Genomic DNA, 22,611 nt, shown 5'->3' on the forward strand with positions numbered 1-22,611 from the left:
TTTCTTTCCAGGGATAACACCATGAAAACGCATGTAGCTCTCGCTAAGTTTGGACATCGGAATGCCCATCCCCTTCAAGGTTTCAGCGTAAAGGATGTTCAGACCACTGCCACCAGTCCATTAGTACTTTGGTCAGTCGAGTGCCCCCAACCACGGGGTCGACCACCAGTTCTTGCCTCCCAGAGGTGGCCACACGAGCAGGATGGTCAGACTGGTCGAACGTGATGGCTATCTGAGACCATCTCAGGCAGGTGGTCGTCGCTGCAGGAGCGACCATATTCACTTCTCTGTTGATGACCTTCAATCGACTCTTGCTTTCAACATCAGCAAAAATCATCAGAGTGGAATTGACTTTGGGATAACCATCGTCCTTGTCGGTGTCAAAACCGGAGGATCTCGGGTAGGGGGTCCCGAACTATGCGTCTAGGTGGATGGTAACAGGAGACAAGGGACACGATGTTTTTACCCAGGTTCGGGCCCTCTCGATGGAGGTAAAACCCTACTCCTGCTTGATTAATATTGATGATATGGGTAGTACAAGAGTTGATCTACCACGAGATCAGAGAGGCTAAACCCTAGAAGCTAGCCTATGGTATGATTGTTGTTTGTCCTACGGACTAAACCTCTCCGGTTTATATAGACACCGGAGAGGGCTAGGGTTACACAGATTCGGTTACAATGGGAGGAGATCTACATATTGTATCGCCAAGCTTGCCTTCCACGCCAAGGAAAGTCCTATCCGGACACGGGACGAAGTCTTCAATCTTGTATCTTCATAGTCCGGGAGTCCGGCCAAAGGTCATAGTCCGACCATCCGGACACCCCCTAATCCGGGACTCCCTCAGTAGCCCCCGAACCAGGCTTCAATGACGATGAGTCCGACGTGCAGATTTATCTTCGGCATTGCAAGGTGGGTTCTTCTCCAAATCCCATATACCTGTCGAATAGTGTCCGGCCTCCAATGATGTTGCGCTCCTTGGCTTCTGCGCCCAATAATGGCCATCTTCCATGTGTCAAAAGAATGTGAAAAGACATGGTGTTTTTTATTTACCCCCTAGCTGCGAAAATGGGCCGCTTATAAAAGAGGTGGGGACTTAGATCCGAAACACACCATCTTCCCTCCACGAGCATTCATCGGAGCGCATTCGACAAAGATCCATTCCATCATGGCCGGTCGACACAGCTCCTCCTCTCACCCCCTAGCCCTCAGCCTGGAGATTGGGAGAGGTGTTCCGTCCCGCACAGCGAGCTAGTAGCGCTCCAAGCCAATGGGCTTCTCCCCTCAGCTTACATGGTCCCAGTTCGAGCCGGGATTGCCACTTATAATGGCGGAGAGCAAGCGGAGAGCGTCCCCAATCCCTCCAAAGGAGAGAGGGTATGCCTTGTCCCTTATTTAATAAGAGGGCTCGGATTTCCAGTTCATCCGTTTCTCCGGGGGCTCCTGGAGTTCTATGGCCTCCAGTTACACAACCTTACGCCTGCCTCCATATTGCATATTGCGGGCTTCATAGCCCTTTGCGAGCTGTTTTTGGGTATCGAGGCCCATTTCGCGCTGTGGAAGTTGTTCTGCCTCGTGCCCCGTTCTCAGGAGGGGTCGATATATCAAGTGGGTGGAGCCGAACTATGGCGCATCGCCGGGACCGGATATCTATCCGGAACCCCAAAGAAGGCGTCCGAAGACTGGCCTTCAGAATGGTTTTATATAGAAGACGTCCCTCTGCCGGACCCTGTACGGATCGGCCTCCCTGAGTTTGATAATGCTCCCTTGAAGAAACGCCTGAGCTGGCGCCCACGGAGCCCTCAGAAGGAAAATGACAGGGACGTCCTTTACCTGATGAACCGGATAAGGTTGTTAGCTCATTCCGGACTGACCATGATCGAGGTCATGGCCATATGCATTACGCGGGGGGTGCAGCCGCTTCAATACCGAGGCCACCCCATGTGGGATTTCAACAGGGAGGACGACGCCACCCGGTGTGGCCGTAAGGGGCCGGATTCGGCTGCCACTCTAACGAAGATCTTGTCCGCTTTGTACAAGGGAGAAGAGGAGGAATTCCTCTGTGTCAACCCACGGGGCGGATTTTCTATGTACAATCCTCCAAGCTGGGTAAGCGAACACGTTCACTTGCCCATCCGTTTTTATATTCCCATAGTTAAGTACTTAGTCTAGCAATTTTAACGCCGGAGCTATGCCAGACTGTAAAGGGGATAAACAGCCCTCCTCCACAACCCGAGGACCTGGAACGGTCCCTCGATCCGGACTCCCAAGAGGACACGGACTTGGCCGTGGAGCTTATTGATGGAGTGTTTCATCAATTGAGTAAGGACAACACCTTAGTGGCCATTACGGCCGATTATCCCGGACTACTTCCAGCCTCAAAGGTAACTGAGACCGAAGTCCCTAGTATTTTCAAGAGGATCCATCCGTGCTTATCTTTGATCACCATATACAAATGGCGTTTTCTGCAGGGGAAGTCCTTGAGGCGGAGGGCCGAGACCGCGGCGGCTAGCCAACAAGGGCCATCGAGGCCCAGCGGGCTAAAAAGAAGTGCGGACCGGATCGAGACGCCGACGCAATGATACGGCATGCAATTTTAATGCCCAGGGTTTATGCCCTCAAGGCATACTAACACTCATGCTCTCTTCAGGAAGAAGAGCGCCCGCCGGACTATATCCACCGGCCAGGCTTCAAGGCCGGGTCCAGAAGCGGGGCGAACACGGGGCGCGCACCGGACGCTCCTCTGACAGAGGACGCGGACAGGCTGTCTGCCACTAATTCTGAGGTGGAGAGTGCCATGAACCACAGGCGCTGCCGGACTGTTCTTCGTGACGCTTGTTTTTTCCAAGAGGCGTTGGACACCTTTAATACGGGAGATGTGTACCTCCATGCCGCTCAAAATGGTCTAGCCAGAGCCACAGAGCAGTATGTAAAAGACATACGAGTGAGAAAATATGATGGTTATATATGTCAGTAGCCCCCGAGACTTGAAACAGTTCAAATAACTGATTTAAGGATCATTTGTTATGCAGGATCTTACAGAAAAGAATACTCAACTGTCCCAGGAGCTGGAAGAGTGCAAAGCCCAACTTGAGGCCGCACTAGCCGCAACAGGGAAGGCCAAGGAGACCCCCTCTAGTAATATATGCTTCGAAAGATGAGTATGTTGTGAAGTGCGGCATGTGTGCAATTCTGACAATAACAGTGCAGATGGCGCCGGAGTGGATCCGGACAAGCAGCAACTCTTGCGCCAGTTAAAGGCCGGCGAGAGCGTGCTTACGAGGGTGAGGCAAGAGAAGAACAAGCTTCAAGATGCCAACACCCAGCTGGGCGAGGAACTAAAGGATGTTCGTGCTCAGCTGTCGGATTCCGTAAAGGAGAATCGGCGGCTTCGACGCGGCATTTTTAGTAAGTGCTTGAACAAACCTTCAAAAAAGAGTTTGGCGAGGAAGTCGATTGACAGAGTTATGTTTGTAGGTATGCTGACAGGTCGGCCTGCGGAGGAAATGCCCGGTTCTACGGGTGACCTTCTTCCCGAGCTATCACAACTGCACGAACAAGTTCGGCAGGCGATGCAAGGCGTCGTCCAAGCTTTGTGGCCATCCGTCTCCATGCCCGAAGGCCTTGGAGAGCTTGCAGAGAAGCTAAAGGGAGCGCGGCAGCACTTCCGATTATGGAAGATATCGGCCTGCCGTCAAGGCGCCAGGGAGGCCTGGGCCATGGTGAAGACGCGGTACACGAAGGCTGACCCAAACCACATGGCCGAGGTCGGACCTGTGGGGCCCGATGGGAAGGAGATCCCTGTCAGTTTAGTGTACGGCCAGGTAGAGCTGGCCGCCAAGTATTCCCAACAGGACTGTAAATTGGACAGCCTGTTGGATGGTATTGAAGAAGAATATACCCAGTCAAATTGACTATGTAATTTAAAATGACATGTAAAATGCCTTCTAGCCGGATTGTAGATCATTTGTCATTGCGGACCTTTTCGCTTCAACCTCTGGACCCAATTGTCCGGAGTGTGTCCGAATACCCTCTCGGTTATGTAAGAACCGGGGCATGCGTGGAGACCAGGCGTAGGGGTCATTAGTGCTTTAGCAGACAAGTGCCCAACTAGTTATGTTATATTACATGGTTAGTAAGAAACATCTTCCAGGGAGAATAGTTCCGTTAGGGGTTCCTTTCCCTGGGAGGCATGCCCTAAAGTGCATGTCCGGACTGCGAAAAAAGCAGAAAAGCATCTGGGGGCGGATAAATAAACAAGTGAAAAATCATCTTTTAGTTCACCGACCGAATATTCCCTTCAGAACGCTAGCTTTCGGCTTCACCCAGTCTAAGGTACACATCCGGCTGACCCGGCGGTAACAATCGCAGAGGTGCTCCCTTTACCACCTAGCCAAACAATCGGGAACGTAGGGGTAAGCACAGGAGCCAGGCAACCCAGCTTGGCCAAAACTTAAGTCATATCGATGCATATAATGGTGAATAAAAGGTACAGGCAGAACTGTGACACGTGTGTTGGGCATGAGGCCCGTATATACAAGCTTCTGATAAAGAAACCCCCAGGTATAGTGAGCGCGGGTAGCGCGTCAATTATGTGTGAACAAGGCGCAAATGAGCCCTTAAAAGGCTGTAAGAGAAAAGGATGGAGAAGGAGAGAAATATAAGACAGCTAATATGTAAAAAATAGACAGAGGAAGGAGACGAACAAAGAGTCCAGCGCTAGGTGTAGAATCTTCGTAGGCGCGCGGCGTTCCATGAGTTCGGCTCGAGTCGGTTATCCGATGCATTTCACAGACGGTAAGCTCCACCAGTCAGGACTTGGTCGATTATGAAGGGGCCTTCCCATTTGGGCTTGAATTTGTCCTTTTTCTTGTCCAGTAGGCGTAGAACTAATTCGCCAACATTGTAAGTTTTGGCCTGTACTTCTCTGCTTTGGTATCTTCGAGCCTGTTGTTGATAGAATGCGGAACGAGCTTTTGCCACGTCGCGCTCCTCCTCCAATGCGTCCAAACTGTCCTGCCGATCGAGTTCGGCTTCTCTTTCTTCGTACATGCGCACGCGAGGTGAGTCATGAATTATGTCGCAGGGCAGAACTGCCTCTGCGCCGTATACCATAAAAAATGGTGTGAATCCGGTAGTGCGGTTCGGTGTGGTCCGCAGCCCCCAGAGTACAGAGTCGAGCTCCTCTACCCAGTGCGTGTTAGATTCCTTGATGGGACCGTACTAGTTTGGGTTTGATACCTCTCATGATTAGACCATTTGCTCGCTCGACTTGACCATTAGTTTGTGGGTGATAGACTGAAGCGTAGTCGAGCTTGATGCCCATGTTTTTGCACCAGAGTTTTACCTCGTCGGCCGTAAAGTTTGTGCCGTTATCAGTATGCTGTGGGGGATGCTGTAATGGTGTACAACCCCTGATATGAAGTCTATCGCTGGTCCAGATTCGACCGTCTTAACAGGCTTGGCCTCTATCCATTTGGTGAATTTGTCAACCATGACCAATAAGTATCTTTGCTTGTGGGTTCCCCCTTTAAGGGGTCCAACCATGTCAAGCCCCCAGACCACAAAGGGCCAGGTGATGGGTATAGTTCGGAGGGCGGTGGGTGCCATATGGCTTTGGTTAGCGAATAATTGGCAGCCGATGCATCGTTGGACTAAGTCATGAGCATCTATCCGGGCCGTAGGCCAATAAAATCCAGTACGGAAGGCCTTGCTTACGAGGGCCCGGGCTGCGGCGTGGTGCCCGCCTAGTCCGGCACGAATTTTAGCCAGAAGGTTCCGCCCCTCCTCTTCGGAGATACACCTTTGAAGGACTCCGGTGGTGCTTTTCCTATAAAGCTCTCCTTCATGGACTTTGTAGGCTTTAGATCGCCGCACTATGCAGCGTGCCTCGTTTTGGTCCTCGGGGAGTTCTTGCCTAGTTAGGTAGGCTAAGAATGGTTCTGTCCACGGGGCAATGACTGCCATTATTTCGTGGGCTGAGGATGTTACTTCATTGGCAGAGCCTCCCGTTGTGTCAGAATGTTCGGTGTCAGGTGGTGCGGCTGAGTCCGGGTTGTTATTTCCGGACTCCCCTTCCCATTGGACGGATCGCTTGAAGAGCCTCTCCAAGAAAATGTTGGGGGGGACTGCATCGCGCTTTGCGCTGATGCGTGCCAAGACGTCTGCTGCCTGATTATTTTCCCGGGCTATATGGTGAAATTCGAGCCCCTCGAACCGAGCTGACATTTTTAGGACGGCATTGCGATAAGCTGCCATTTTCGGATCCTTGGCATCAAAGTCTCCATTTATTTGGGATATCGCGAGGTTCGAATCCCCACGCACCTCTAGGCGTTGAATGCCCATGGAGACTGCCATCCGGAGACCATGTAGAAGGGCCTCGTATTCGGCTGCATTGTTAGAGTCCGTATACATTATCTGGAGTACATATTGAACTGTATCTCCTGTTGGGGACGTCAGAACGACACCAGCCCCCAGACCCGCTAGCATTTTGGAGCCGTCGAAGTGCATGATCCAGTTGGAATATGTGTCGTACTCTTTAGGGAGTCCGGCTTCAGTCCATTCGGCGACAAAGTCGGCCAAAACTTGCGACTTGATAGCTCGCCGTGGCTTATAGGTTATGTCGAACGGGAGGAGCTCAATGGCCCATTTGGCAATCCGGCCCGTCGCGTCGCGGTTGTTTATAATATCATTAAGAGGCACTTCGGAGGCTACTGTTATTGAACACTCTTGAAAGTAGTGTCGTAGCTTCCGGGACGCCATGAACACTGCGTACGCTATCTTTTGGTAATGCAGGTACCGTGACTTGCATGGAGTGAGGACAGTGGACACGCAGTAGACTGGTTTTTGAAGGGGGAATTTGTGTCCGTCCGTTTCTCGTTCGACGATGAGCACTACGCTTACAACTTGATGAGTTGCCACAATGTATAATAGCATTGGTTCGCCGATGTTAGGCGCGGCCAGGACCGGGTTTGTTGCCAATATGGCTTTTATTTCTTCGAGTCCGGCCATGGCAGCATCCGTCCACTCGAAGTGTTCGGTGCGCCGGAGGAGGCGGTAAAGGGGTAATGCCATTTCTCCCAAGCGGGAGATGAAGCGGCTTAGATCCTCCACGCATCTAGTCAATTTTTGTATTTGTTTGAGGTCCTTTGGAATATCCAATTGCGACAGAGCTCGGATCTTGGCTGGGTTTGCTTCAATTCCTCTACCGGATATAATGAAGCCCAAGAGCTTTCCGGCTGGTATGCCGAAAACGCATTTTTCCGGGTTAAGCTTGATGTCATATGTTCGGAGGTTATCGAACGTGAGCCTCAAGTCGTCTATTAGAGTTTTGACGTGCTTGGTTTTGACGACCACGTCATCCACGTATGCTTCAACTATTTTGCCGATCTGGTTGGCCAGACATGTCTGAATCATGCGCTGATATGTTGCGCCGGCGTTTTTGAGCCCGAAGGGCATTGTGTTGAAGCAGAATGGGCCGTATGGGGTGATGAATGCCATTGCGGCTTGGTCTGGCTCTGCCATCTTAATTTGATGGTAGCCAGAGTATGCGTCGAGGAAACACAATGAATCGTGTCCTGCGGTAGTGTCGATGATTTGATCGATGCGGGAGAAGGGGAAGGGATCCTTTGGGCAAGCCTTGTTGAGGTCCTTGAAATCGACGCATAGGCGCCAGGATTTGTCCTTCTTTGGTACCATCACCAGGTTTGCTAGCCAGTCCGGATGTTTTATATCTCTGATGAATCCGGCTTCCAGTAGTTTGGCTAGCTCCTCTCCCATGGCTTGTCTCTTAGGTTCAGAGAAACGCCGAAGAGCCTGCTTAACATGCTTGAATCCTTTTAGGATGTTTAGGCTGTGCTCGGCCAGCCTGCATGGGATTCTTGGCATGTCTGAAGGGTGCCAGGCAAAGATGTCCCAATTTTCGCATAGGAATTCTTATAGTGCGGCGTCCACATCAGGCCGTTTTTGTAGGGTTCGTTGGATGGACTTGGAATTTGACTATTTCGTCTGCTGGTTTAAAGGAGGTGGACTTGGATCTTTTGTCGAGTATCACGTCGTCCCTGTCCACCATGGAGCGCATCACGGTTAGTTCCCTAGCCGCTAGGGCTTCGGATAATGCCTCAAGGGCCAGTGCGACTGTCTTGTTTTCGGCGCGGAGTGCTATGTCCGGGTCACTAGCAAGAGTGATGATTCCGTTGGGTCCGGTCATTTTGAGCTTCATGTACCCGTAATGGGGTATAGCTTGAAAAATTGTGAATGCCTCTCGCCCTAACAGAGTGTGGTATCCGCTGCTAAACAGGGCCACTTCAAATGTGACCTCCTCGGACCTGTAATTATCCGGCGTGCCAAACACCACATCCAGTGTGATTTTTCCTGTACAGCACGCTTCCCGACTGGGGATTATTCCTCTAAAGGTTGTGTTGCTTCGCTCAATGCGGCTCTAGTCTATTTCCATTTTTCGAAGGGTTTCCTCATAAATGAGGTTCAATCCGCTGCCACCGTCCATGAGTACCTTGGTAAGTCGAAAGTCATCCACTATCGGACTGAGGACCAATGCGGCTGGTGCTTGGGCTGTTCGGAATTTAGGTTCGTCACTGGCATTAAAGGTAATAGCCATGTCACTCCATGGATTTATTGTTGCTACCTGGTAGACTTCGGTAAGGCTGCAGAGTGTTCGTTTCCGCACATTGTTTGATGCGAAAGTCTCAAAGATTGTCGATACTGTACTGGTATTTCTGGGGTGGTGCTCTGCGGATTCTGGAGTTAGAAGCTCCTCGCCACTTCTGGCCACCTGCCGGAGTATCCAACATGCTCTAAGGCTATGAGTTGGTGTGACGCCCTCTGTACTATGAATTTTACAGGGTCCATTGAGCCATCCCTCCAGTACGGTTCCATACCCTATAGAGGGTTTTTGTTTTTTGGTGATTAACCCCTGTGCATGGCGATAATGCGCCCTTTTATTTCGGACTGGGGTTGTATTCAGGGCCGGATCGTCCCAGAATTTTATTTCGGTTGTCCGGACGCTTTCCATCGCACAGTATTTTCGTACCATGGATGCCAAGTCAGTGAAGTGTGTAATATCACGGCGACTTATGGCGTTGAGGATTCCGATGTCCGTACAATTATTGCATAAAGATGAAATTGCATCCTCCTCGCGGCAGTCCTATATCTTGTTCATAGCCAGGAGGAATCTGGCCCAGTAATGATGTACTGTTTCCTTGGGCTCTTGCGGAACTTGGGATAGATCCCTTATGTTAGGGTGGGCGGGTGGAGTTAAATCCGGAACCTCGCACGATCTCAGGCTCAGGGGCCAAGGAGTTTCCGAATTCGGAAGCTTGGATTCTTGGATGTTGTCCAATGAATCTGGCCTGCTGCCTGACTTTAGGTTCAGGGCTTGAGTGACGCCCTCCCCTCCGCGGGTATCCAGCTTGGGGGGATCGGGAATCCGGACATATTTGGTCCTTAAGATGGGTATATATTCGCCGCATTGTTCCTCAACCACTGCGACGTGGTGGGTGACCTGGGGAGAGTCAATTTCTCTTGGATCGGGTTTAAGCCCAATCTGATCGTAGTCTGTAGCGACTCCCAGGGCGGCGATGCGATCCAAGAGCTCGTTTAAGGAAGAGAGCTCCATCGGATCTAACTGCTCAGCGAGTTCCGAGTCGACATGGAGATTGCTTTTGATGACCCGAGAAGTCATCGTCGGCGCGGCGGCCGAACACGCGGTCATAAGAAAACCGCCTAGCCGGAGAGTTTGGCTGATAGCCAAAGCTCCTTTAGCAAGAGTGTTGTCTTTAAAGACGGGACGTGGCATCCTTCCTGATGGTGACGGCACAGTGGAACTCTCAATGAGAGCACCAATGTCGGTGTAAAAACCGGCGGATCTCGGGTAGGGGGTCCCGAACTGTGCGTCTAGGCGGATGGTAACAGGAGACAAGGGACATGATGTTTTTACCCCAAGTTCGGGCCCTCTCGATGGAGGTAAAACCCAACTCCTGATTGATTAATATTGATGATATGGGTAGTACAAGAGTTGATCTACCACGAGACCAGAGAGGCTAAATCCTAGAAGCTAGCCTATGGTATGATTGTTGTACGTCCTACGGACTAAACCTCTCCGGTTTATATAGACACCGGAGAGGGCTAGGGTTACACAGAGTCGGTTACAATGGGAGGAGATCTACATATCGTATCGCCAAGCTTGCCTTCCACGCCAAGGAAAGTCCTATCCGGACACGGGACAAAGTCTTCAATCTTGTATCTTCATAGTCCGGGAGTCCGGCCAAAGGTCATAGTCCGGCCATCTGGACACCCCCTAATCCAGGACTCCCTCAGTCCTCCTCTTCATCTTCATCTTTGTCCGACTCCTTCTCCTTCTCATTGGGATGATTCTCCCGGAACTGCTGGATTAGGAGTCGACATTGTCGAGTGGTATGCTTCGGGTAAATCAGATTACCTTCTTCATCTTTTTTCGTGTGGATGTGACATGGCAAATCCAGCACATCATTCCCTGCTTGATCCTTTACCTTCTTAGGGGGCCAGGGCCCCTTAGGTTTTCCCTTAAACTTTCCTTGAGTCACTGCTGCAATCTCTCCAGGTGCTGCTGGTTCGGCCTTGCGCTTCTGTTTCCGACTGGAGTTACCTCCATTGGCCTCTTGGCCGACTGGTTTGCTCTTCCTGCTACGGAGTCGATCCTCTTCTTCTCCGTTAGCGTACCGGGTTGCTATCTCCATCATCCGAGTTAGAGTCATATTCCCAGTCTGACCGAATTTCAAGACCAACTCTCTGTATTTGACGCCTTCCTTGAAAGCGCACACTGCTTGATGATCTGAAACATTTTCGACGGTGTGATGCAAAGTGGACCACCCTTGGATAAAATCTCTCAAGGTCTCACTTGGCTTCTGCACACAATGCTGCAACTCGGTCAATCCCGCTGGTCGTTTGCAAGTGCCTTCGAAAGTTCTGACGAACACTCGAACTAGTTCCTCCCAACTATATATACTGCTCGGGGCCAACTGAGTTAACCACGCTCGGGCCGACCCTTCCAACATCAGAGGGAGATGTTTCATCGCAACTTCATCGTTTCCACCGCCAATCTGTACAGCCACTCAGTAATCTTCAAGCCAAGTTTCAGGCTTGGATTCGTCAGTGAAGTTACTGACCCCGATGCCAACCTGAAGTTGGGAGGAATCACCGCTGCCCTGATGGCCCTGCTAAAACACTCGGGACCAGAAACATGCACTCTGCTGCCGCTTGGACGATCTCTGCCAGGGTCTTCTCTGTGCGCTCTGTTCCGGTCGACCAGGCCTTGAACGAGGATAGACCTCGCGTCGAAGCCCGGTTCCTTGGGTCGACTGAAGCTCTACGCTCTCCACTGTGACGGCGCCTGTCATCGTTCCGCCGAGGCACATACAATGCACTCCTCGAAGGAGGCGTGGGTCCTTGATGACGATTGTCATGGTCGAGTGGATGATCATACTGCCCACGACCCTCATGCCGCGGAGGCGATCTTGGGTTATGAGCCGACTGAACCGTGTCCGCTGCAACGGATCTGCTGTGAATCCTATTCTACGACTGAGATACTGTTGTGTTCTGCTCGCATGCTGCCCGGAGCAAGGCCCAAATCTGCATCAACCCTCTGCCAGCTTCAGACTGGGAAGGTTGGATCGACTCTGCTATTCGGGCCGCAGCTGTGAGATTCTGAATCGGAGTGCGGTATACCTTAGGTGGAGGCGGAAAAAGTTGTCGTCAACTGGACTCATGGATCCGCTCCTGAGCATGCTCGTTGAGAGAACGCTGAAGGTTATCCAGTCGAGTGCGCTCAGCCAAGTTAGCTAGGCGCACCCCCTCCAAGTCCCGAGCCTCGGGGGTTTCTCCAACGATGGGCGTTTGGAGTGCATCCATGTTGCGGCGACGAAGTTCTTCCCTCTGCTACGAAGAGAGGGGTTCGGGTCGGTATTCCTCATGGCCGTGCGACGGATCGCCGCCTGCGTCTCCGCCGCCTTCACGGCGGAAACTGGGCGGGCTGTGAGGTCCGTCGACCATCAAGACTTCAGTCGCAGGGTCGCTGCTATCGCACTCGGATGCGTTCTCCGCGGAGCCAGTTGACAGGCCGAACAGGCCGTGGAGAGTTTCGTCGGGCTCAATTGTCGCGACTTGATGGTGGTCGAACATCGAACCACCATGTGCTTCATCCACCGTTGAAGCCGTGATCGACCGGATCGCATGCGGCGACGAACGGCAGGAAGTGAAAACACCGTCGGGGTCGACTGATACTGAGTCGACGGCTGCCAAAGGAGAACGACGTGAACACATGCTCGGAAGTGTGTTGCCCCTCAGACGGGGAGCGCCTCAACATACAGGGGAGCTTCTTGAAGCCACGCGAAGTCGTCGGCGACGAACACGAGCGTGCCGAGACAGATCTCGTAGCCCTCAGCCAATCCGCCACCGGAAACCATGACGATGATGATCGGAAAAACTTGCAACTTCACCAGCAATGCGCTAAGATACCCGCCCCAAGGTGGGCGCCAACTGTCGTTCGTCGCCGTAAGCGATCCGGTCGATCCGTAGTGCTTCTTCAACCTCTGGTTTTCTTGCTCCAGCCGCCCAAAGCAGCGCCGGTCGTGCCTGCTACTCCTGCCTTCCGTGGCCAGTTGTGCTGCCGCGGAGGCCTCACCGCCCCCATACTACTCCCACCGCTGGCCAGTCCATCCCTCCAATCACCCACACCCCCTGTTATTCTGTGGCGACGGCAGCCTCACACCGCAGCCGAACCAGTGAACCCTCATACTCCTCTCTGCGTGAGCATCCACTGCCGCGTCTTCCCTGGCTCAGCGTCGTCCCCTTCCTAGGCCTCGCCGTCGTCCACCGCCGTGGTGCTCTCGGCGCGGCGTGGTCAATGTGGTCAACGACCGACTTCCATCGGAAGAGTACTGTACATGGAGAGGCTGACAGCTGGGTCCACGGCCGCAGCAAGGAAGTGTCTCCTTATTACACGCAAAATAATTATTCCTCCACCTGACAGCAGGGACCCACCAGACGGGCCACCGTATTTCGCGAAAAAAAACATTTCCCCCTGACTGCTGGGACCCATCAGCCACATCTTCTTACGCAAGGAAGTGCGTCTGGGCAAAAAAAACGATTCGCCCCCTGACTGCTGGAACCCACCAGCTACATCTTCGCACGCAAGGAAGTGCGTGACAGTCGGGACCCACCTGGTCGAAGCGTACGTAGCGTTGTCATTCTGGTCGTGGACGTGTACTTACATATATAGTGGTCGATGTAGAGGCGCGCACGTGTCGTAGTAGAGGCGCGCACGTAGCATGTACACATAAGTACAGCGGCCAGTGTGCAAGAAAGAACATACGGCCATGTACGTACATACGGGCGGGGTCTCGAACACCTACTTGCGCATATATACGTACGGCCAGGGCTCGTGTACATGGCTGGATCGGAACGGAGAAACTGTGTCGTCTTCGTGTTCATGGGGAGGCAACGGAATGCGTCGTGTTCATGGGGAGGCAATGGAATGCGTCGTGTTCATCGGGAGGCAACGGAACACGTCGGAGCCAACCGGCTTGGACGTAACAGGTGATGGAAACGAGGCCTGGCGTACCGGAGAATAGAGGAAACGGCCTTGTGTTCGACCGGCCACGTTCGAAACGGAATCCTGTTCATCGGGAGGGGTCTTGCGTACCGCAAAACAGAGGAAACGGACCTCCTACGGTCGAAACGGGGGTCCTGTTGATCGGGAGGGGTGTGGCATACCGCAAAACGGACGAAACGGACTTGTGTTGAAGCGCTACGGTCGAAACGGGGGTCCTGTTCATCGGGAGGGGTGTGGCGACCGCAAAACGGGACTCCACGGGATATTGTTCATCTCCACCGTCGACCTCCTCCAGCCTCCACGGGCTACTGTTCATCCACCGTCGACCTCCTCCAGCCTCCATCTACGACTGTTCATCCACGGGATCCTTTTCATCCAGCCTCCACCGTGCGCTACTCCACCAGCTACTATTCAACCACCCCTCTCCACGGGCTCCTGTTCAACCACCCCTCCACGGGCTACTATTCATCCACCCCTCCACCGTCTACTGTTCATCCAGCCCTCCATGGGGTCCTGTTCATCCAGCCCCAACCAGCTCAATCGATCGGGGTCCTGTTCGTCCAGAGGCAACACCATGGGGTCCTATTCATCCACCTCCACCGCTCATTGTTCATCCACCCCCCCCCCCGAACACTCACTGTTCATCCAACCCCCCCCCCCTACAATGCTCACTGTTCATCCAGAGGCAGCATCAATCGGCTTCAGTTAGCAGCGGTAGCGAAGGAATCGCTCGATTGCTCGGGTTCAGTAACGCGTAGCCTCCAGTGCAATCGCTCGGGTTCAGTTAGAGCCCAACGTCTCGCTCGGGTTCAGTTAGAGCCAATGCCTCGCACACACGCGCGTACGTGTACGAGAGAAACGCGCATCGCTCGGCCCCCGACCATCCACCGTAACCGGGAACTCACCGAAATTTTCCTCGCCCTCGCTTCTACCACAGTTTTTTCCGCCATGGACGGCCCAAAGAATGTCATGCAGCTGCGTCTCCGGCCCGCCCAGGATGAAAAGCCCATTTTCTGTCATGATTTTTTGTCATAGAAGTAGGAGCCCACCACATCTATGATGATACCGGGTTTTGTCACAATTATCGTCATAGAAGTGTCATATGTATGACAGAAAATTTTTTCGTTCGGCCCAAATTGTCACGGATGTGTCTTTTTTTGTAGTGGCGGTACTACTGCCCGTGCGGTAGTGCACATAAAGAAGTGCAATGGTGCAAGACCATGGGCCAGTTGTGCCGCCAAAGCGGTACTACCACTTACCCCAGCGGTACTACCACTGGGGTTGCAGCTCAGGGCACTAAGGAGGCAGAGCAGGACAGAGTGCGTGAAGCAGAGCCGCACCAGGGTTACTACCGCTCAAAGGAAAGGTACTACCGCTTATAGGCGGTAGTGTTGCACACCCACTGTCGCTCTACAACCGCTGGGAGCACGTAGGGTCCTGGAGAGGAGCGGAAGTGGAGCCGTAGTGCACGGACGGTACTACCTCTTGCAAGCGGTACTATGCTCATACTACCATTCCACTGCCGCGCAACCTGACATGAAAAAACGTATTCCCAGAAGCAGCGGTACTACGCACGGCACAGGGCCACGGTACTGCCGCTTACAAGTGGTACTACCGCTCGTGAGAGCGGTACTACCGCTTGAGGCCTTCAGGAACATAACAGAGAAAACAGAGGATCCAATAAAGCCTGAGCTGACACAACTTCTGCAAATGAGCTCTGAATCGAGCAAACTCAAGCTTGTTGGATAGATGACGGCGAGTAGCATCCAAACAGCGATGTGAAACCTCTATGAATGAAGAACCGGAAAAAATCCCAACATCAAAAACATCATAGAAGATGCATGTGAAATCCGTTTTTGATGAACTCGAGCTTGTCATGAAGAGATCATAAGCTCCAAATGTCACAAGGAGAAGAACCAAGAAAGATGATGCAAGGATGCAATGGTTTGAGCTCTCTACAAACAATATGATCAAGCTACCAACTTGAGAGCCCCCCTTGATAGTACGTCAATCAATCCTATAACCCGGGAAAGATGATGCAAGGATGCAATGGTTTGAGCTCTATACGAATGATATGATCAAGCTACCAACTTGAGAGCCCCCCTTGATAGTACGACAATCGATCCTATAACCCGGTCCCCCAATTACCACCATGAGACCGGTAAAATAGAAAACTTATCACGGGCAAACATTTGCCTTGCGCATAATCCACTTGAGCTAGATGATGACTATCTTGTCCTCCTCAAGATGGACCACCTTTCTTGATTGCGTTGGGTCGATGAAGACTAGTTGATTGCTCCCCCATACTCCACTATGGGTGAGTCACCCTTCGGCACATCTTCACAAGTCCATTGTCACCACAATGGACGGCAAGCTTCAAGCACTTGATCTCTCTGTGATGCTCCACTTGAACTTGCACACCGCAATCTTGATGACGATCACCACTTGGTGTCATCCTCTCCATGGGTTGTATGATATCTTCCTCTTGACGCAAGCCCATGGAAACATACCTAACCCCACACAGAACTCTCACGTAGATAATGGGTTAGTACACAAAGTGTAATGGACAATTTTTACCATACCATGGGATCACTTGATCCCTCTCGGTACATCTTCTACGCTTTGTGAGTTGATCAACTTGATTCACCCTTGACTTAGTCTTAATCACCCATGTATCATGACCAATATTTATATAATTCCTTGAATAACACCTTGGTCAAACACATAAACTCATTAAAACCAACACATGGACTTCAAGAAAAGCCTATGGACAAATCCTTGGTCAACACAAACACTCCTTGAAACCAACACATGGACTTCAAGAAAAGCCTATAGACAAATCCTTGGTCAACACAAAAACTCCTTGAAACCAACACATGGACTTCAAGAAAAGACTATGGACAAATCCTTCAAATATAACTCAAGGCAACCATTAGTCCATAGAAAATGTCATCAATTACCAAAACCTAACATGGGGGCACTACATGTTCTTTCATCCGAGAGGTTTACGGTCCGCCTTGGAGATGCCCTACCTACAATATATAGTACCGTCTGAGAGGTTACTTCTCCACTTGGAAATTTTTATGGGGAAAAAGGAATTCACTAATACGGAGCAGCTATTCAAGAATATTTTTTTTGAAAAGGGGGGCTCCCCGGCCTCTGCATGAGAACGATGCATACGGCCAACTTTATAAAAAGCAAATAGGTTCAATAAGGTCTTATAGTCTCAAGAAAAGTAAAGAAAAGCTTACAAAGAGCCAATAAAAAAGTAGCCAAAAAGCCACAACCGGCTGGCAGAAGAAAGGTAGGAAAACTAATTGGCTATCCTATTACATGACCGCCATCCAAACCGGTTGAAAATATCCCGTGCTACCATCTTCCACTGGATAGGTCCTGTAACCAAACGCTCCCTGGCCTCCGTCGGAGTGAGTAGCGACCACATACGGATCAACGCAGTGGCACGGAAAATAACCTGCAAAAAATGAATATTTGTTATTCTGCTAAAAACCAAATCATTTCTGCAGTTCCAGACTGCCCACAATAAAGCACATACTCCTACGCGAATGTGTCTTGCTGTTTTGGACTCTATCCCGTTAAGCTACGTTCCAAAGAACATGCTGACAGAATTTGGAGGAGTGATGTTAAAAGCTATGTGCACCATCCGCCATAGAACCTTGGCCAATGGGCAATCAAGAAAAAGGTGTTTGATAGTTTTATCCCGATCACAAAAACTACATCTAGTAGGTCCTGTCCAGTTACGCTTTGCCAGATTGCCCTTAGTTAAGATGACTTGTTTATGTACAAACCACATAAACACTTTAATTTTCAAAGGAACTTTGACTTTCCAAACATATTTGGAACTAGGAATGGAGCTAGAATTGATAACATCGAGATACATTGATTTAACTGTAAACTCCCAAGTCCTAGTAAGCTTCCAGTGCAACTGATCGGGCTGTTGAGACAGCGGAACCTCCATCAGTCTACTCACTAAATGGAGCCACGCTTCCCAACGATTACCGACAAGCGTCCTCCTAAATTGAATATTAAGGGGGAAGGACTGAAGTACCGTTGTGACTAAGCTTCGCGACATTGAACAATACTATAAAGAGATGGGTATTGAAGCGCGAGGGGTGTCTCTCCTAGCCAAGTATCCTCCCAGAATCGCGTGTTGGCGCCATTTTTGATTATAAACTTTGTCCTATTAAAAAAGGCTGATTTGACTCTCATGAGCCCTTTTCAAAAAGGTGAGTCCGTCGGCCTCGTTGTCACCTGGGACAAAGTTTTGAAGTGAAGATACTTACTACGAAGAAACTACACCCACGTGGCCCCAGTCTCAACAGATGCCTTATACAGCCACTTGCTGAGAAGACATCTGTTTTTGACTTCAAGACTTTCAATGCCAAGACCCCCTTGGTCTTTTGGTCGACAAATAATATCCTATTTGGCGAGTCTGTATTTTCTTTTTAGTTCAACACTCTCCGAGAAGAATCGGGATCGATAGAAGTCCAGCCTTTTCCTAACTCCAACTGGAACCTCGAAAAAAGGCAAGAGAAACATAGGCATACTCATGAGAACCGAATTAATAAGAATTAACGGCCTCTGTATGACATGAGCTTGCCTTTCCAGCAACTCAGTTTCTTCTCAAATCGATTCTCGATGCACTTCCATTCTCTGTTTATCAACTTACGAGGGTGAATTGGTATGCCTAAATACATAAAAGGTAAAGTCCCCAATTCGCACCCAAACAATTGCATATAAGCCTCTTGTTCCTCGTTGGCTCTTTCAAAACAGAACAATTCGCTTTTATAAAAATTAATTTTTAACCCGATCAATTGTTCAAATAAGCATAACGCCAGCTTCATATTTCTTGTTTCATATTCAAGATGTCCAATAAAAATCTGGTTTTTTTTACGGGACAATAAGAATCTGGTTTTGCTAAATCTAAGGTGCCTGAAATTTTTCCTCGCGTCGGCCAATTTCTGCTTAGCTCGAGGCCGTAAGTGGGGGACATGAGGAGCTGACTTGTGTCTCTCTGGAAGGCCAAAAGCTTCGTTCTATTTGTCCAGATCTACATCAAGAATTAAGTGTTCAGAGTTCGTGTCTCTTATATTTTCTATAAACTGCACTTGTCCCTTATTGGCCAAGGTTCTGAACTACAATTTGTTATCATTATATATAGACTAGTGATGCAGTAAGGGACGTTGTTAAACTGAACTCGGGTGAACAGTAAAATCAAAATAAATGAAAAAATGGATGTCTTTTGTAGAAAACATTGAAAAATATTTTGATAGGTTGCAAAGTTTCAATATCGAATGAGATTTGTGGAAAACGTGACAAAAAATCGATGCTCCAAATGTGTTATTTTCAAAAGCATTTTGGAGCATTGAATTTTTTTGCCATGTCTTCCACGAATATCATTTCGTGATGAAACTTTGCAAGCAATTTGTCATGTTTGCTCGAAAAAAACCAGTTATTTTTTCTTAATTTTACTGTTCACTCGAGCTCACAAAAGCACTTTCGTGCTTTAAGCACCTTCACCTCTTTCTCTGCTGACCGTTCATCTTCTTGACAATTAAACAGTAATCCTAATATATTTATCTGAAGTTGAGCTCAAGATATGACGTGAATGGATTCTAGCAGATTTATGTACTGCACTGCAGATTGCGGTGTTTGCGTAAACCAAATTAACCCTTATGTTTGAACAATTGTCTTCCATGGTTTACTGCAGCAATACAAACATTTGCAGAATATAAAGATCGTAGTTATGTCATTTGCCCTGTGTGAAAATTACTTGGTCAGTTTGATTGTAGTTTTTCATCGGGATGATGTATGGTTGTATATTCTCCTGAATATCTAAGCAATGTCATGAAAGACTGAACAATATGATGACATTTCTGACTCTAAAATATACTGTATTACTCAACGTTGTAATCAAGAATTTCCAGATCAGATCCATCCGATCAACTTCACCGACAAACTTCCGAATCTAGCTCCAAAAAGAACAACAAGAGGTTTCCAAAATAAACTTGCATGCTTCCATTTCAATTCCAGTGTTTTTCAGTTCAGACAGGCCAGACTTCAGATAGCTATCAGTCCATGAATCAGGGCAGCTTCTGCTACCTCACTAACTGATACCTGCTCTCTCTTGCAGTTGCAGGGGAGTCTATGCTGCCCAGCCAGCCATCGGCGATGTAGCGGTAAGCCGCCTCCGTCAAGTGCGCGACATCCCAGAACAGACGAGCAGCCGGTTTCTCACATACATGTGCACCTTGGTCGCCGCAGATAAGTGCCCCAGGCCCTCCGCAACAGTTGGTAAGAACATCTTCAAACCCTGCAGAATGACAACCATCAACTTTGACCTGCTGCAAGCGGGCCTGCAAGACAACGGCTCTGAAAGTGCTTACCATACTTGCGAGGTGACTCAACCATGTCAATGATGGGGCCGAAGAGGTCGGCGTAGACGATCATGGCGTCCGGGTGCCTGCCCCGAAGCTTCTCCAGGGCCTCCTGCAGCAGCAGGTTGTGGTGCATCCCTAGCTTGTTGTAATCTTCCAGGCAGCCGGTGGTGGAGTTGTATTCCGCGGGGTCGTCTTTGGCGAAGGAGCTGAGAATGTGCGGCGTGCATCCCGACGGGATTGTCCCGGGAACGACGAAACTCGTGGCCCCGTGCTTGATCAGCCTCTGTTACCATTGCCATAGCCGGATCAATACCATGTTAAACTGCCTCCACTCCTGTTTCAAAGGTGAAATTCGGGTTGACGAGGTAGGTAGGTACCTCGATTGCCATTGAGATGGCCCTGATCACTTCCGGAACGAACGCCGTGATCTCTTGCAGGCTCTTGGTGGGGAAGGAGAAGTGGTAGTCGTTGACCCCGAATTCGCCCACGAAGAAGAGGGATCTGCCGAAGAAGGCCTCGCACTCTGCAGCGGAAGAAAAATGTACGGCGCATGTTTCAGTTTCCTGTCACTCTGCAGGCAGCGCGGCTAGCTGAATAAACATTTGCGTCGATTGACTTGAGAAGTGCCAACCTTGGGTCGTGCGGCAGAGGGAAGGCTTGAGAGCCTCGAACCACTGCAGCTGGACGCCCAAGCTGGTGTTGAGAGGGAACTTGTTGCCGGGATCGGACCCGTCGTGGAAGAAAGCGGCGTCCAGAGCGGTGGCGCCCCCGACGGCGAAGTTGGCGCCTTGGCGGAAGCTCCCGTTGTGCGCCAGGGACGGCGGGACGAGCGGCAGGCCGAGGCGCTGAGCTGCAAGCGGACCAGTTGAGTTGAGCACCTCAAGCCTGTCTCGCCACAGATCAGGAGAGTTTGCTGAGGGAAGTGGGGAATGAGGTGGTACTCCGTACCGATGAAGTCGATGATGAGGCGGCCGTCGGAGTTGCGGCCGGTGGGGCGGCCGAAGAAGGTGGAGCCGTAGGGTGGGCGCGTGACAAGGTTGAAGACGGAGTTGGCGGCGAAGACGACGGGGTTGTTGCCGGTTTCGGCGTAGGAGTCGCCGAAGCTGAAGATGGAGTCGTAGCGCCTGGCGGAGAGGCCTGCGGGGGAGGAAGGGATCAGCGCCCATGCCCATCCCAGGTTCGCGACCAAGAGGAGCAGCAAAACGGCGCTCGGCAGCTTGCGCATCTTGGTGGCCATGGCCTGACGACACCTCGCAGCGGCCTAGGATTCAGCGGGGAGCAGCTCCCGCAGCTCTAGGCTGCCTCAAATTTATCACATCAAAATCAGAGCAAGCAAGCGTTGTTGTCCACAGGCTGGAGTATTATAAAGTAACCATCACCGATTACAACCATCGATTACAACCGAAAGCCGAACAAACACACACTACCATCGCACACAGCACACACCAAACACAAGATACAAAGGTGTCGAGCATCAACACATCACCCCACCGACCAACAAGCAAGCTAACATGATCGCTTGGAGCCGACCGAGACCTCCAGCATGAGCAACCACAATAGAGAAGCGAGCCAGACAACAGCGAAGCCAGGACTCCAAAGTGGTGCCTCCAAGAAGGATACGGCCATGGGTAGCCGCCACCGGCAGATCTCGAAGATCAGGTTTTCACCTGGAGCAAGATGACAGGAGTAGAACGCTACGATGGAGCCTTCAGGAATGATAGGGCGTCAACGGCCGACGTCACCGTTGGCCAGTCAAAGGACTGGGCAAGTGGTGTATCCCGGCGCTCACACCCCGTCGTCGCACCCTAACTTCGTCAAGCACCCGCAACCACGCCACCCGCGTGGCCATGGTTGCCGCCCCGCACCTGAGACGCGCGCTCCGCTCCCAAAAGTCGCGCCTCCACCGCCAGAGCCGCTGCCCTACAACCAGACAACCCCGAGGCCACACAAAGGCCCCAGCTTTGGCCCAACCGACAGCCCCCGACCAATGGAGCCACCAGCAAACACTCTGCCCCGGAGATCGGTGGACCTGCGCCAACCCGCCTGCGGTGAAAAAAGGGGGAGAAGAAGGAGTGGACGCATCCGGACCAGCACATCCTTGTGCCGGCGACAGGTGACGCTACCGCATCGAGGCCACCCATCCCTCCTATCGAGCTCCCCGCCAAACACGAGGAAAGGGGGAGAAGGAGGAGCGGATGCCTCCGGACCGGCACACCCCTCTGTCGGCAACACGTGACGCGACCACATTGAGGCCACCCGTCCCTCCCATCGAGCACACCCTCGTCTCGCCCCACCATGGCAGCCGACATGAAGGAAATATGCCCTAGAGGCAATAATAAAGTTATTATTTATTTCCTTAATTCATGATAAATGTTTATTATTCATGCTAGAATCGTATTAACCGGAAACTTAGTACATGTGTGAATACATAGACAAAACATATAGTCCCTAGTATGCCTCTACTTGACTAGCTCGTTAATCAAAGATGGTTATGTTTCCTAACAATAGACATGTGTTGTCATTTGATGAACGGGATCACATCATTAGGAGAATGATGTGATGGACATGACACATCCGTTAGCTTAGCATTATGATCGTGTTAGTTTCAT

The 22,611-nt window shown here is 50.9% G+C and overlaps 1 protein-coding gene across 1 annotated transcript; it reads right to left on the reverse strand.

Annotated features, from left to right (window-relative positions):
* Positions 1–19,499: 19,499 nt before the first annotated feature.
* LOC123069294 (GDSL esterase/lipase At5g45910-like) lies at positions 19,500–21,346 on the reverse strand. The gene is made up of 5 exons (XM_044492110.1): positions 20,951–21,346; positions 20,634–20,852; positions 20,380–20,525; positions 20,009–20,285; positions 19,500–19,935 (listed from the first exon to the last, which is right to left on the reverse strand). The coding sequence occupies exons 1-5, from the start codon at positions 21,237–21,239 to the stop codon at positions 19,721–19,723; spliced, it is 1,146 nt and encodes a 381-aa protein (XP_044348045.1). The 5' UTR covers positions 21,240–21,346; the 3' UTR covers positions 19,500–19,720.
* Positions 21,347–22,611: the final 1,265 nt, after the last annotated feature.

The sequence above is a fragment of the Triticum aestivum genome, chromosome 3B, assembly GCF_018294505.1.
Source record: "Triticum aestivum cultivar Chinese Spring chromosome 3B, IWGSC CS RefSeq v2.1, whole genome shotgun sequence".
NCBI classification, from domain to species: domain Eukaryota; kingdom Viridiplantae; phylum Streptophyta; class Magnoliopsida; order Poales; family Poaceae; genus Triticum; species Triticum aestivum.